Below are 12,485 nucleotides of genomic sequence, written 5' to 3'. Positions count from 1 at the left end.
GGTAATAACAGTAGCTTACAACAACATTATTGAAAGTAATAATATTACAGTTCTGGCTACTGTGGTACAATATGTTGAAAGTATGTATTAATATCTGGCAGTATACATGTGTGACAATAGTCATATGTGTATAATAACAGTAGAAGTTATTATATATATATTCAAGCTCACAAAGCTAACGGTGATAAAAGCACATTCAGCAGCAACACTCAGAGTCCGCCGGCCAACTTGCTCCCAAAAAAAGCAGCAGTGACGTCGGAAAAGTTCAGAGATTTTCAACTTAAACCATTCAAAGTGGTCGCACAAAAAAGGTGGAGTACTCTGAGACAAGACGCCGGGCGCAGCACCTTTTCTCCAGGCAGCCACATGCAGCCTGCTACGCTCACTCCTCATTGATGACACTTGAAAAAAGACGCTGAGACAAAAACACTATGTGGACACAGACCCTGAGATTATTCTGTTCAAACTACAGGTACAGGATTCACACCACGTCTCTTCACTGAACCAACTGTTGATACTTTTCCAATAATTAGAACAGAAATCATTCACAAGTGATTCAGGAGTCACTGAACTGTAAAATGAAGCTTTGATAAAATCTACAGATGTTTGATGTTTCAGAAACAGAGAGTCACTGAAAATAAAATGATAAAATTAATGAATTACAAATTAATTTATATAAAGTATTTGTCCCTCACTGGTTCTGTTAAAACGACATGTGAATCAGATTTAATGTTAAACATCTCTGAGAGATTTTATATTTTATAATCAGATCTGAGAAACATTAAAGCTGCTCTAATCCTATACATCTATAACACACACACACACACACACACACACACACACACACACACACACACACACACACAGAGCTAAGTGATTCTGTATAATCTGCTCTGAGTGTTTCATCTGTCCATGAAGCTGTGTCTTTGTCTTCACTGATCATGTGATGTGACGGCAGTTTGAGAAACAATGAATCAACGAATAAAGAACAAAACTAAAGATTCAGACTCTTTATTATTATTATTATTATTATTATTTATCGCTGTTTCTTGTATTTTTGTATTTTCTTTTGCATGCCTAGTTTTTAAGTTTGAAGTTTTTAAGTCTAAATTTTTAATCCGACTCCTTCTGGACTGCTGTAACACTGGAATTTCTCAATTGTGGGATCAATAAAGGTTTATCTTATCTTATCATAGTTGTGTTCAGCAGGTTGCAAATCGCACTGCCTTTTATTTTAAATTGAATGATACCAGTAAAAAAAAAAAGCTTGCTGCACCTTTTTATTGTTGCCAGGCAACCAGCCCATCACCTCCTCACACTAACCTTCCTGTGTCATCAGTCTACAGTTTGTGTATCCTGCAGTAATCAGTGTGTAGTTGCTGCCATGTTGAGGCAGAGGGNGGGTATCCAGCAACCACTACCACCAGTTTCTCCTCCATTGTTTACCAGCTGTAAACTTGTTGTCGTGACCACCACAGAAGCCCCGCCTCTCAGATCATCCCATTGGACAATGAGGAAAAGCAGAGATGACGTGGGGCCTTTATACTGCTCTGAGATGGAGTTTTCTCAACTTGAGGAGTTCAGAGCGCTCCCAATAAAACGCCAGGCGCCAAGAGCACAGAAACAGGAGGCGCGTAGCAACAACACGAGCAAAAAGTTTATTCTCATTAAAAACTGAACAAAAAGCCTCCAGCTGCTCAAACACTTCCTGTGTGATCAGAGCCTGATTAACATTTTGTCATCATTCTCTGATGATAACTAAAGCTGCAGAATTAATTAGAAATCTGTATTATGGTTTTATCTCAGACAGCTACAGACACCCTGCTGTGGTTTATACATGTGTGACAACTGAATCTCAAACAGACCATTTTTTAATTGAGAAACAAGTTATCACAAAAATTGAAATAATTTTTGCACAGTTTTTTTGTTTTGGTGTGAAAATGTGTCACTTGGTGGAATATCAACACAACTTCTGTGTAAGAATGAAAATATTTATTTCATTTTTAGGATTTCTGCTGAACAACATACCAACTGGAGATGAGTAGTAAATTAATTTGGTGCCATCCTGTGTTTCCCGGCTGAGCCACAAGGAGGCAGCAAAGTGTCACAATCACCAAACACACCTCTTTATAAAGGCGGTTTGTTTTCTCATCAGAGGAAGAAAATTATTCAACGCAGCAGAAATTACAAACTGTTTCCTAACTGACACCAAATCAGCTGTGATAATGATGTTTACAATAAACAGCGTCAACATTATGGTGCTGTAATGTCCCACGCTGACACAAGCTCCTGAATGTCTCAATAATGCTGATTTATTTGCTCTTTATTTATTTATTGTATTTCTCAGACAGTCGTTGTGGTTCAAACAGAGCTGTGTGGATCTTCAGACGGACAAAGACTCTGTTTCAGATGAAGCTTTTAAACGTCATGTTTCAGCTCAGTGACACAGACACAAATGTTTAAATCTGGACACATTAACGTTTAACGTCGGTCCAGTTTTAGTTTTAATGATTAAACTGAAATAAAAAAATAAACAGAACAGACAGCAGAGAGAAAATGTTGTTTATGATTTGAGTGAACTGAACCTTTAATAATTGTCTGTTAACAGAAAAACAGATGGAGAAAAAACTGAGCCAGAAACCTGCAGAGACACCGGCTCAGTGTGTGTGTGTGTGTGTGTGACCTGGATCAGGTACAGGTACATGCAGTGCACAGTGTGTGTATGTGTGTGTGTGTGCGTGCGTGCGTGTGTGTGTGTGTGTGGTAGAGGAGATGTGAGGAGTTTAATTAGAATAAAATGTGCTAATTCAGACTCAGATTAAAACCAATGTTTCCAATATCGTAGGAGTTTTAGAGAATCCCACAATGATCGTATCTTGTCTCACAGTTTTTGAAATAAACTCTGCAGGATTTTCCTAAAATAAAAGTATAGACTCACACAGAAGAAATGATGACTGTGACCCACTCCCAGTGTGTGGTGTGTTTATCTGCAGAGACTCCGCCCCCTGACTGGAGATTATTATTTAATGATGCAATGATTGTAAAATACGGTCGTTGCCATCTTGGTTTTTGGAGCCAGAAGTGACCGTATTTAGGCAAGAGGCTGGAGCTGTGGAGGAGCGAGGGGTAGATCTGACTTACAGACTGTGGTGACTGCAGACAGCCTGTCACTCAAAGAGGCCCCGCCCCCTCCATTATGTGTAACTTTAATTCACACAATATAAACAGGTGAGTTCTATATAAACTGTACAGGCATCATGAATGTTGAAATGAGCTCTAGAGACCAAACTTTTTTTGTACCAGGCTGTAAACATGTTTATTTCTACATGTGAACATGGAGGTCTGTGGGGACTGACTCACTGTTGGAGCCAGCCTCTAGTGGACATTAGAGGAACTGCAGGTTTGGTACAGCCTCAGAGGTTGCTGCTTGCCCTGTATTTATTTAGGAGAGTTTAAACACATCATTATGTAACTCAGTGCAACCTTCATGAGCTTTTGGTTCTGGCAACCAGCTGCTAACTGCTAACAGCTAACATTAACTAGCTCTCCTTCTGCTGATGTCATCACAGATTTGTCACTCATAATGTAACACCATCAGGGAAACAACAGGCTGCGTCCTCTGACACGCAAAAAGGGAACTTACAGCAAAGATCTGTGTTCGCCCCAAACACATTTTCTATTGTCCCCGGGAGCAGTCAACGAGGAGAGATATCAGCCCATTATTTGGCAAATACATCAGTGTATCCCTGTTCTTATTGTCTTCTTACTTTCTGTGTTCGGGACGTTCCTGGGTACGGCACACAGGTGAGGTCCAGACTTAATAAAAAGTGAGGGACCAGGTGTCAGACCTACAGCACCATGCATCCAAGAGGAAGCTATGAAAATGGTGGACACAGCACTGAAAATAAAAACATGCAAATCCAGCGAGGTGAAATGCAAAGTGGACGAAGGTGGATTTGACTTTCACTTTCACGTTCGCTGGTGAAACTGTTAACAAACAGAAACCAACGGTTCCTGCAGAGGACACCTTTAATGTTTCTGGAGATAAAGTGAACAAACACTTAGACCTGCTGGTGGCGCTACAGGAAAAGAAAGAAGGTCACCATCAGGATTCACCTGAACAGAACTTCATGGAGCTGCTTTTTAGATACGTATCTGAAGCCGAGTGTTGGACTGACAGATGCTGCTGTGTGATAACGCGCGTGTGTGTGTGTGTGTGTGTGTGTGTGTGTGTAAGTGGTAACCTGTATGTGAAGGTGAAGAACAAAGCCGCAGTTAACACTCTGCACACAAACCTGTGAAACATTCAGTGGTTGTGGGTTTAAGTGTGATCTGAGCTCTGCAGACCTGAGAACAGCCTACACGTGATACTTTCTGTTTTTACAGAAACTCAGATCAAACAGGCGACTTGAAGTTTGACGGTGGAGTTGCTCCTTTAAAAACTTTTTTTTTTTTTTTAATATTTTTTTTATTTTGGTGGGTCACAGTCAAGCTGCAGAGGACCAGGAGCACTTCCTGTCATAAACAACAGAGTGACAATAACACCTGAAATGACTGAAAGGTGGTATAAAGCCAGTGTTACTATCAAAAGATCATTCTGTTGAAACTGTGCACGTTGTGCTGAAACAATAAGCGAGATTACTTTTCTTTAGAAGTTCCACAGCTGAGCAGTGCTGCTCATGCAGGCGGTGTGGCTGCTCTAACCTGTTAACACAGGTGCTGAAAAAAACAACAACAACAACAAAAACCCCAAGAAGTTCCACGACACACACATGCTGCTCATGCAAGCAGTGTGAGCCGAGTGTTAAACTGGAAACACCACTGATAATCTGTACTTTTTCTGTAATCTTGCTGACAAACAGACCGATGCACAAACCGGGCTGTTTTTTAAACGCTGTGAAGTTAACGTCACTGAAACACAACAGTTCCTGAAGATGTTTCACATTCAAATTCTTCAAGCAGCTGCTTTTACTTTTATTGGGATTTTTTATGTTATATTTGTGTTCTGTTTTTAAAAATCGAGAACGTGTTGCTGTTACGATCAGGGTTATGCACAGTGGGCTCGGTGTATTACCTGGAAGGAGAGTTTGGCCGGGGAGCGCGGAGCGATGGGACTCAGTGTGCTCCAGAAGTGGATGGTGGAGGGAAGAGGACTGGGAGTCAGCAGGACCGGAGTCTGGACACACACACACGTTATCAGAACAAAAGAAAAAACACTGCAGAGCTCCTCTGTATGTCACGCACAGACACACACAGACACACACAGACACACACAGACACACACACACACACACACACACACACACACACACACACAGACACACACAGACTGACAGGTGAGTGTTTACCAGAGCGTGGGAGGTGATGACAGTCGGTGTGAGCGTGTTGGTCGCTGATCCGGGAGCCAATAAACTGTTAACAGCTGCATTCACCTGAAGAGGAAACACAGGATGTGATGTCACACCTGTCATAGCTCCAGCTGATCCCAGATGCTCATTACATTTTAAATAAAATGTTACTAATTAATTAGCTCATAATTATTCAACAATGAGTTCAGAGAACAGGTTAATACAGTCACTGTGTCTGTAGCTACAGTCAGAACACTGAGAGGCTGCTGACCTTATCCAGGGAGAGGCCTGGGGGGAGGGAGGGGGAGGAGGGCAGCTCCAGGCCCCGCGGCTTCTTTGGTTTGGGAGGAGCGGCCTCTGAGGTCACCGTAGAGGTCACCGCTGAGGAGGAGGTCACTGGAGGGACGGAGGGATCTGACACACAGAGACATGAAACTGGTGTTTGTTGTGACAGAAAAACTGACGTGAACACAGCGACTGACTTTATGAAGGAGGGACGTCCCGATCTGATCGATCAGTATCTGATCCATCAGTTTCAGGACCAGATGAGTACAGAGTTAAAAGACAATCAGATCTGATCCTCAAGACACAAACATGCCTTATCCTGATATAACAAACTCGTGTTTATGTTTCCACACCAACGTGCTGTTTAACAGTCAGATTCTCAGTTTAATAAGATCAGACAGTTTGAGCTCCACTGTGTGTCTGGAGCTGGACTTATGGGTTGTTGAGAATAAAACACACTTTGCTTCAGGCCTGTGAGAGACAGAGAGGAGTGTGAACTCACTCTATCACCCCAGTAACCAGCTGAAGTCTCAGAGGAATGACCCCTGAGGTTACTGGATGTGGGAATAATATCTGGAGGCCGGTGCTGTGTGATGTTGGGTTTGTTCTTTCCTTAATACTAATATTAAACTACGACTGGGTCAGGTGGCAAAAATACGATCCTGACATTTTTTTTTCAATATTGATAAATATCAATATTTATCGCTATACAAAATTTGATAATGCTGCCAGTTTGTGGAGTATCAGGCAGCTGCCTCCATGTCTGCAGCTGCCTGTACCGAAGAGTTGGGGTCTCCAACTGATGATTTGAATCTTCAACTTTCAGGGAGCCGCTCTGCTCACTATCCATAAGTGCAACAAGGGGAGACAGCGTGCACTTTTACACAAAACAACAGCATCATCATGTGGCTTCAGTGTGTGATGTCAGACAACATGGTGGCATCGCAGAGTCAAAAGAGGCGTAACATGTAACACAACAGCGTTGGCCTCTAGCGTGACATATAACAAACGTGTCAGCAGCTCTTTATAAACAATAACAATGACATCACATGTCAATAACAATCATTTAGCGTCCCTGTTATATGGCAGCTGATCTCGTCCTCTGCTCGGAGGGTAAGGAGCTCCTGGACCTCATTGTTTGAGTTAGCTGCTAACTACTAACAGCTGCTGTTCTTCTTCTTTGAGTTAACTGCTAACTGCTATCAGCTGCTGTTCTTCTTCTTTGAGTTAGCTGCTAACTGCTAACAGCTGCTGTTCTTTTCTTTGAGTTAGCTGCTATCAGCTGCTGTTCTTCTTCTTTGAGTTAGCTGCCAACTGCTAACAGCTCTTGTTCTTCTGTGAATTAGCTGCTAACTGCTAACAGCCGCTGTTCTTCTTCTTTGAGTTAGCTGCTAACTGCTAACAGCGGCTTTTTAAATCTCCTGTCGTGGGTTGCACACATAACACCTTGTCAAAATCTCACACCCTTCCTAGCAGCTGTTCTTCATACAGACACCGTTTTGGCACTGTTATTACCTCCGATGCCGCCTTAAAGGCGAGACAACTCTGTCCCCCCATTCTGTGATTGTACCTTTTATAAAAACGATGAGGTGGAATAACGGCGTGAATTACCCACCTTGAACAGGCAGTGTAAAAGGGGCTACTGTAACAACTGATCTAACCGCCTCACGGTTGTGCGCCTCTGCAAACCTGTTTAGGTGCAGTAAGAGCTTAATCCACGTCTGTGAAAACATGGATGCTATACCTGTTAGCGTGTCCTTGCCCTCCCCCTCCCCTGCAGGCTGCTGACCTCCGACTCCCGGCTCCATGCAGGGAGGGGGTGGGCTCTCCACGATGGTGAGGGGGGGCTCTGGATCCCCCGGGCCACAGACCAGCTGAGGGACCTGGAAGAAGGAGCAGAGAGACGTCATGAGTCATCGGTCTGAACCACGACTCAGCAGAGATCTTGACTCTCTTCATCTCCTCCTCTCACCTGCTCCACCTGTTTCTCCCCCATAGACACCATCTCCAGCAAGTCCTCCTCTGATGGCTGGGTCTCCTCCTTGATGACGATTGGTGGAGGAGGAGGACGTGCAGGGGGAGGAACAGAGGGAGGAGGAGCCACCACGGCCGCCGGCTGCTGCGGCTGCTGCTGCTGCTGGGTGGGAGGGGGGTTGATGATGACGAAGACAGGTGGAGGGTGAGACGGGTGAGGAGCAGTATGGGGGTGAGGAGCAGTGTGGGGGTGAGGGGGAAAGCTGGCCGGGTTGTTGACTCCCCCGCAGTCGTCCTGCTGAGGCCCCTGGAGGCCCATTGGTATGTGGGGGGGAGGTGCCGGACTCACTGACCCCCCAACAGGACCCAGGGGGATGAGGGGGGTGAGGGAGGATGGGTCCGTGACGCTGGTGAGATAAATCTGAGGAGGGTCACTCAGAGGAGGTGCAGGAGGATTCTGGGAAGGAAAGAGAAACCAGGACTTAACACAGAGTACGGACCAAGGTAAAACTTTACCACGGACTTTGGACCAGTTTATGACCAGTTTGTAACTGGGACAGCAGTGGGGCGGGGCCTGATACTGACCTGTGATTGGCTGGTGGTGTTGGCTGGTATCTGGGGGCTGAGAGCCGGAGTCGGACACGGAGACGGCTGAGTGACAATCACCTGGAGAGCAGAGTCAACAGCTCCACCCACTGACGGAGAGGACTTAGACTCTGATAACACACAGACCTGAGGAGGAGGAGGAGGAGGACGAGGACGAGGAGGAGGAGAAAAAAACAGAAAAAGGCATCAAGGTGGAGATGATCTCAATGGTCATCTTTGTTCTATCAGTGTTTATTCTGCAGATTTAGATTAATAATGCAAAATATAATTAGCAGATCTATTATCATGTCTCATTCGTCCCCGGCTCTCTGAAGCTCAGTGCGCTGGCATTTCCTGGTAAAGGTGGCGGGGCAGCACAGAGGTCCCCGGGGACCGCCAGTAGACAATAACCTTGTATTTTAAGGTTCATTAAACTTCCTGTTATCTTACATCACAACGTCTGCTGTGACAGCTGATGATTATTCACTCATGTCAGTGATGGCGTTTTACCGTCCAGGGGAAGTGCCGTGTTTTTTCCCCCCGATAGTGCACCAGTGTGATAATGTGACTGCGCTGCTGATCGATACTGTAGTGACTCATGTCGATGACCTGATGATGTTTTAATGTCCACATAACACAACGTGTTGAAACACCATCGTCACCAGCTGATGCTACTTTTAATACTTCATATATCACATCTCGCACAAGACCAGTTTTGTTGTTGTTTCCTGTTTACGTCCTGTCAGCTACCCCGTTAACAAACATTCCAATAACAGGAAATACAAAGAGACTAATTTAGAATGTTTATGATGTAGAATTTGAAACGGTTTATGATCAATTTAGATTACTCATATCAAAAAAATTTATCCACGGCTTCAAAATCACATTTAACTGCATCTTCACACACTCACCTCTCTGGGCGTGCGGTCAAGCTTGGGGGCGGGGTCTTGCTGTAGCAGCAGCTCTGTTTTGATTGGCCGTGGGTTGGGTGAGGCCTGCAGTGACTGGATGGTGAAGGTGGAGTAGAGACCGGACTTCATGTAGTCGTTACGAGAACTTTTCTGGGGGCCGCTGGGTGAAGAACGCTGGGGATCAATACAGAAATATATCAATCAATCAATCAGTATATTCATATCAACACTGTGTCCTTATCCTGCAGCAATCTACAAAGCGAAAACAAAGCAAGTCAAAGTTTACCTGGGGTAAGCCCTTTGATTGACAGTTTGAGGCCACGCCCCCGATGCCTTTTGATTGGCTGTTGGGGTCAGCGGTGTCCCTCCTCTGGCCCTCCTCTCCAGTGCGTAGCCCCTCAGACAGGGAGGGGTCGGGCTGACTGACGAACTTATACACAAATTTCTGACCGCTCACCTTCTTTATGATGTTCTGAAACACAGAAACAGAAACAAACAAACAAATAGACAATTAGAACAACAGGAAGACAAATTACTGAAAGAGAATCAGGATTTTTTTGTTTTGTTTTGTTCTTGTCGTAGTATTATCAGTAGTATCTTGTTGTAGTATCGCTCGGCTGAGTTTGTCATAGTTCATGTAGTATCAGTAGTACCTTGTGGTAGTAGAATCAGTAGTACCTTGTGGTAGTAGTATCAGTCGTACCTTGTGTAGTACCTTGTGGTAGTAGTATCAGTCGTACCTTGTGGTAGTAGAATCAGTCGTACCTTGTGGTAATAGTATCAGTCGTACCTTGTGGTAGTAGTATCAGTCGTACCTTGTGGTAGTAGAATCAGTCGTACCTTGTGGTAGTAGTATCAGTCGTACCTTGAGTATCAGTCGTACCTTGTGGTAGTAGTATCAGTCGTACCTTGTGGTAGTAGTATCAGTAGTACCTTGTGGTAGTAGTATCAGTCGTACCTTGTGGTAGTAGAATCAGTCGTACCTTGTGGTAGTAGTATCAGTCGTACCTTGTGGTAGTAGAATGAGTCGTACCTTGTGGTAGTAGAATCAGTCGTACCTTGTGGTAGTAGTATCAGTCGTACCTTGTGGTAGTAGTGTCAGTCGTACCTTGTGGTAGTAGTATCAGTCGTACCTTGTGGTAGTAGTATCAGTCGTACCTTGTGGTAGTAGTATCAGTCATACCTTGTGGTAGCAGAATCAGTAGTACCTTGTGGTAGTAGTGTCAGTCGTACCTTGTCGTAGTAGAATCAGTAGTACCTTGTCGTAGTGGTATCAGTAGTACCTTGTCGTAGTAGAATCAGTAGAACCTTGTCGTAGTGGTATCAGTAGTACCTTGTCGTAGTAGTATCTCAGCGCTCGGCTCAGCTTGTCGTAGTTCATGTTGTGCTTGTTCTTGCGGAGTCCCCACAGTCGTGCAACCTCCTCGGCGTCCAGCAGCTTAAACTCTCCGTCCTCACCTGTCCAGGAAATCAGGTGACGCTGTCGCTGGTCCTCCAGCAGGTGGAGCAGGAACTGCCACAGCGTGATGGAGGGGTCCATGGCTGAGGGGGACGGACAGAGACGGAGAGACAAACACACATAGTTACAAGTTAAAGGTAAAGTTTCAGTACCAAAACCCTTTTTTAAGAATAGAAATGATGCGTTCAAGTTCTCCTCAGCACAAATAAGTATTGGGANGTAGTAGTATCAGTCGTACCTTGTGGTAGTAGTATCAGTCGTACCTTGTGGTAGTAGTGTCAGTCGTACCTTGTGGTAGTAGTATCAGTCGTACCCTGTGGTAGTAGTATCAGTCGTACCTTGTGGTAGTAGTATCAGTCGTACCTTGTGGTAGTAGTATCAGTCGTACCTTGTGGTAGTAGTATCAGTCATACCTTGTGGTAGCAGAATCAGTAGTACCTTGTGGTAGTAGTGTCAGTCGTACCTTGTCGTAGTAGAATCAGTAGTACCTTGTCGTAGTGGTATCAGTAGTACCTTGTCGTAGTAGAATCAGTAGAACCTTGTCGTAGTGGTATCAGTAGTACCTTGTCGTAGTAGTATCTCAGCGCTCGGCTCAGCTTGTCGTAGTTCATGTTGTGCTTGTTCTTGCGGAGTCCCCACAGTCGTGCAACCTCCTCGGCGTCCAGCAGCTTAAACTCTCCGTCCTCACCTGTCCAGGAAATCAGGTGACGCTGTCGCTGGTCCTCCAGCAGGTGGAGCAGGAACTGCCACAGCGTGATGGAGGGGTCCATGGCTGAGGGGGACGGACAGAGACGGAGAGACAAACACACATAGTTACAAGTTAAAGGTAAAGTTTCAGTACCAAAACCCTTTTTTAAGAATAGAAATGATGCGTTCAAGTTCTCCTCAGCACAAATAAGTATTGGGAGAAGGTAAACTGTAATGTTATCATGATGTGTTCAAATGTTATCAATCTAAGTTGAGCTGTTTGAAGGAGAACGTTGTTGATGTTTTCACAGCAATATATAATTGATAAGATATTATAAAGGGAATTATGATGCATCATGTACAGTTAAAAGACTTCTGAAGAGGTTTTTTTTTCCAAATAAAGATATACTTCATGTGAATAGTTAAAGGTTGTTTCATAAACGTGTCTGACTGAGTCTGTCTTTGTTTCTCCAGCACAGAAGGGGGAATAAATAACAACAAAAACAAACAAACAACAACATAAAAACATCGGTATCAGCTACCAAACAAAGAGTTATTTTAACCATTGTATCGGCCGAGAATTTCACAATCAAAGACTTTAACGGACAAAACAACAACACAGTAACTGAAGTCTGTGGTATAAAACAATCATGGAGGGACAGAGACAGAGTGTCACACACACACACACACACACACACACACACACACACACACACACACAGAGTGGACTGAATGAGAAAGTGAAGCAGCGACTCTCCAGAGAAGGTCGACATTAAACAGATTACAGTGAGAGAGATGCCAGTCAGCCATGCAAATGAGCCTCATTACCATTGGCTGACCTGTTACACAACTAACCTATGAAACACCTTGGAAACCATCGCCATGGTGAGAGACCTTTCATCAATGGTAACTAAGGCAGAAGGATGGCGGTCCAGAGAGGTAGAAACACAGACAGAGACAGAGAGACGTGAGCAGCTGCTGCTGCTGCTGCTGCTGCTGCTGCCCTGCTCAAAGGCACTTCACACTCACTGGGTCTCATTCATGAAAAGTGAGTAAATCTGTGTGTAGATTTGCACATAAAAACCTACGCTACTAAAAACCTACTCATCAGCAATTAGCATAAATCCTCGCCCATGAATAGCCAATGACCACCATATAAGGAGGTGTAGGTGCATCCAGTCGACCTGTCAGTCATGGCGCAAACAAAGAAAGAGAGAGAAAGAAAAAAGATTTTTT

The 12,485-nt window shown here is 44.3% G+C and overlaps 1 protein-coding gene across 2 annotated transcripts in view; it reads right to left on the bottom strand.

Moving 5' to 3' along the window:
- The window catches only part of elk1 (ETS transcription factor ELK1), a 34,720-nt gene that overhangs the window by 8,972 nt on the left and 13,263 nt on the right, over positions 1-12,485 (bottom strand). Inside the window, exons 2-10 of one of the 2 annotated variants that reach the window (XM_050064463.1) lie at positions 11,126-11,334; positions 9,390-9,575; positions 9,104-9,277; positions 8,193-8,339; positions 7,606-8,064; positions 7,378-7,516; positions 5,620-5,762; positions 5,349-5,432; positions 5,075-5,176 (exon numbers count right to left, since the gene is read on the bottom strand). In XM_050064463.1, coding sequence (XP_049920420.1) covers positions 5,075-5,176; positions 5,349-5,432; positions 5,620-5,762; positions 7,378-7,516; positions 7,606-8,064; positions 8,193-8,339; positions 9,104-9,277; positions 9,390-9,575; positions 11,126-11,334 — 1,643 coding nt within the window. Of the gene's footprint in view, positions 1-5,074; positions 5,177-5,348; positions 5,433-5,619; positions 5,763-7,377; positions 7,517-7,605; positions 8,065-8,192; positions 8,340-9,103; positions 9,278-9,389; positions 9,576-10,436; positions 10,646-11,125; positions 11,335-12,485 lie in introns of both variants that reach the window. The other variant, XM_050064462.1, reaches the window with a different exon arrangement.

The sequence above is a fragment of the Epinephelus moara genome, chromosome 16 (genome assembly GCF_006386435.1).
Source record: "Epinephelus moara isolate mb chromosome 16, YSFRI_EMoa_1.0, whole genome shotgun sequence".
Classification (NCBI taxonomy): Eukaryota; Metazoa; Chordata; class Actinopteri; order Perciformes; family Serranidae; genus Epinephelus; species Epinephelus moara.
The sequence above is the reverse complement of the archived record's forward strand: the minus strand, read 5'-3'. Positions and strand labels throughout refer to the sequence as shown.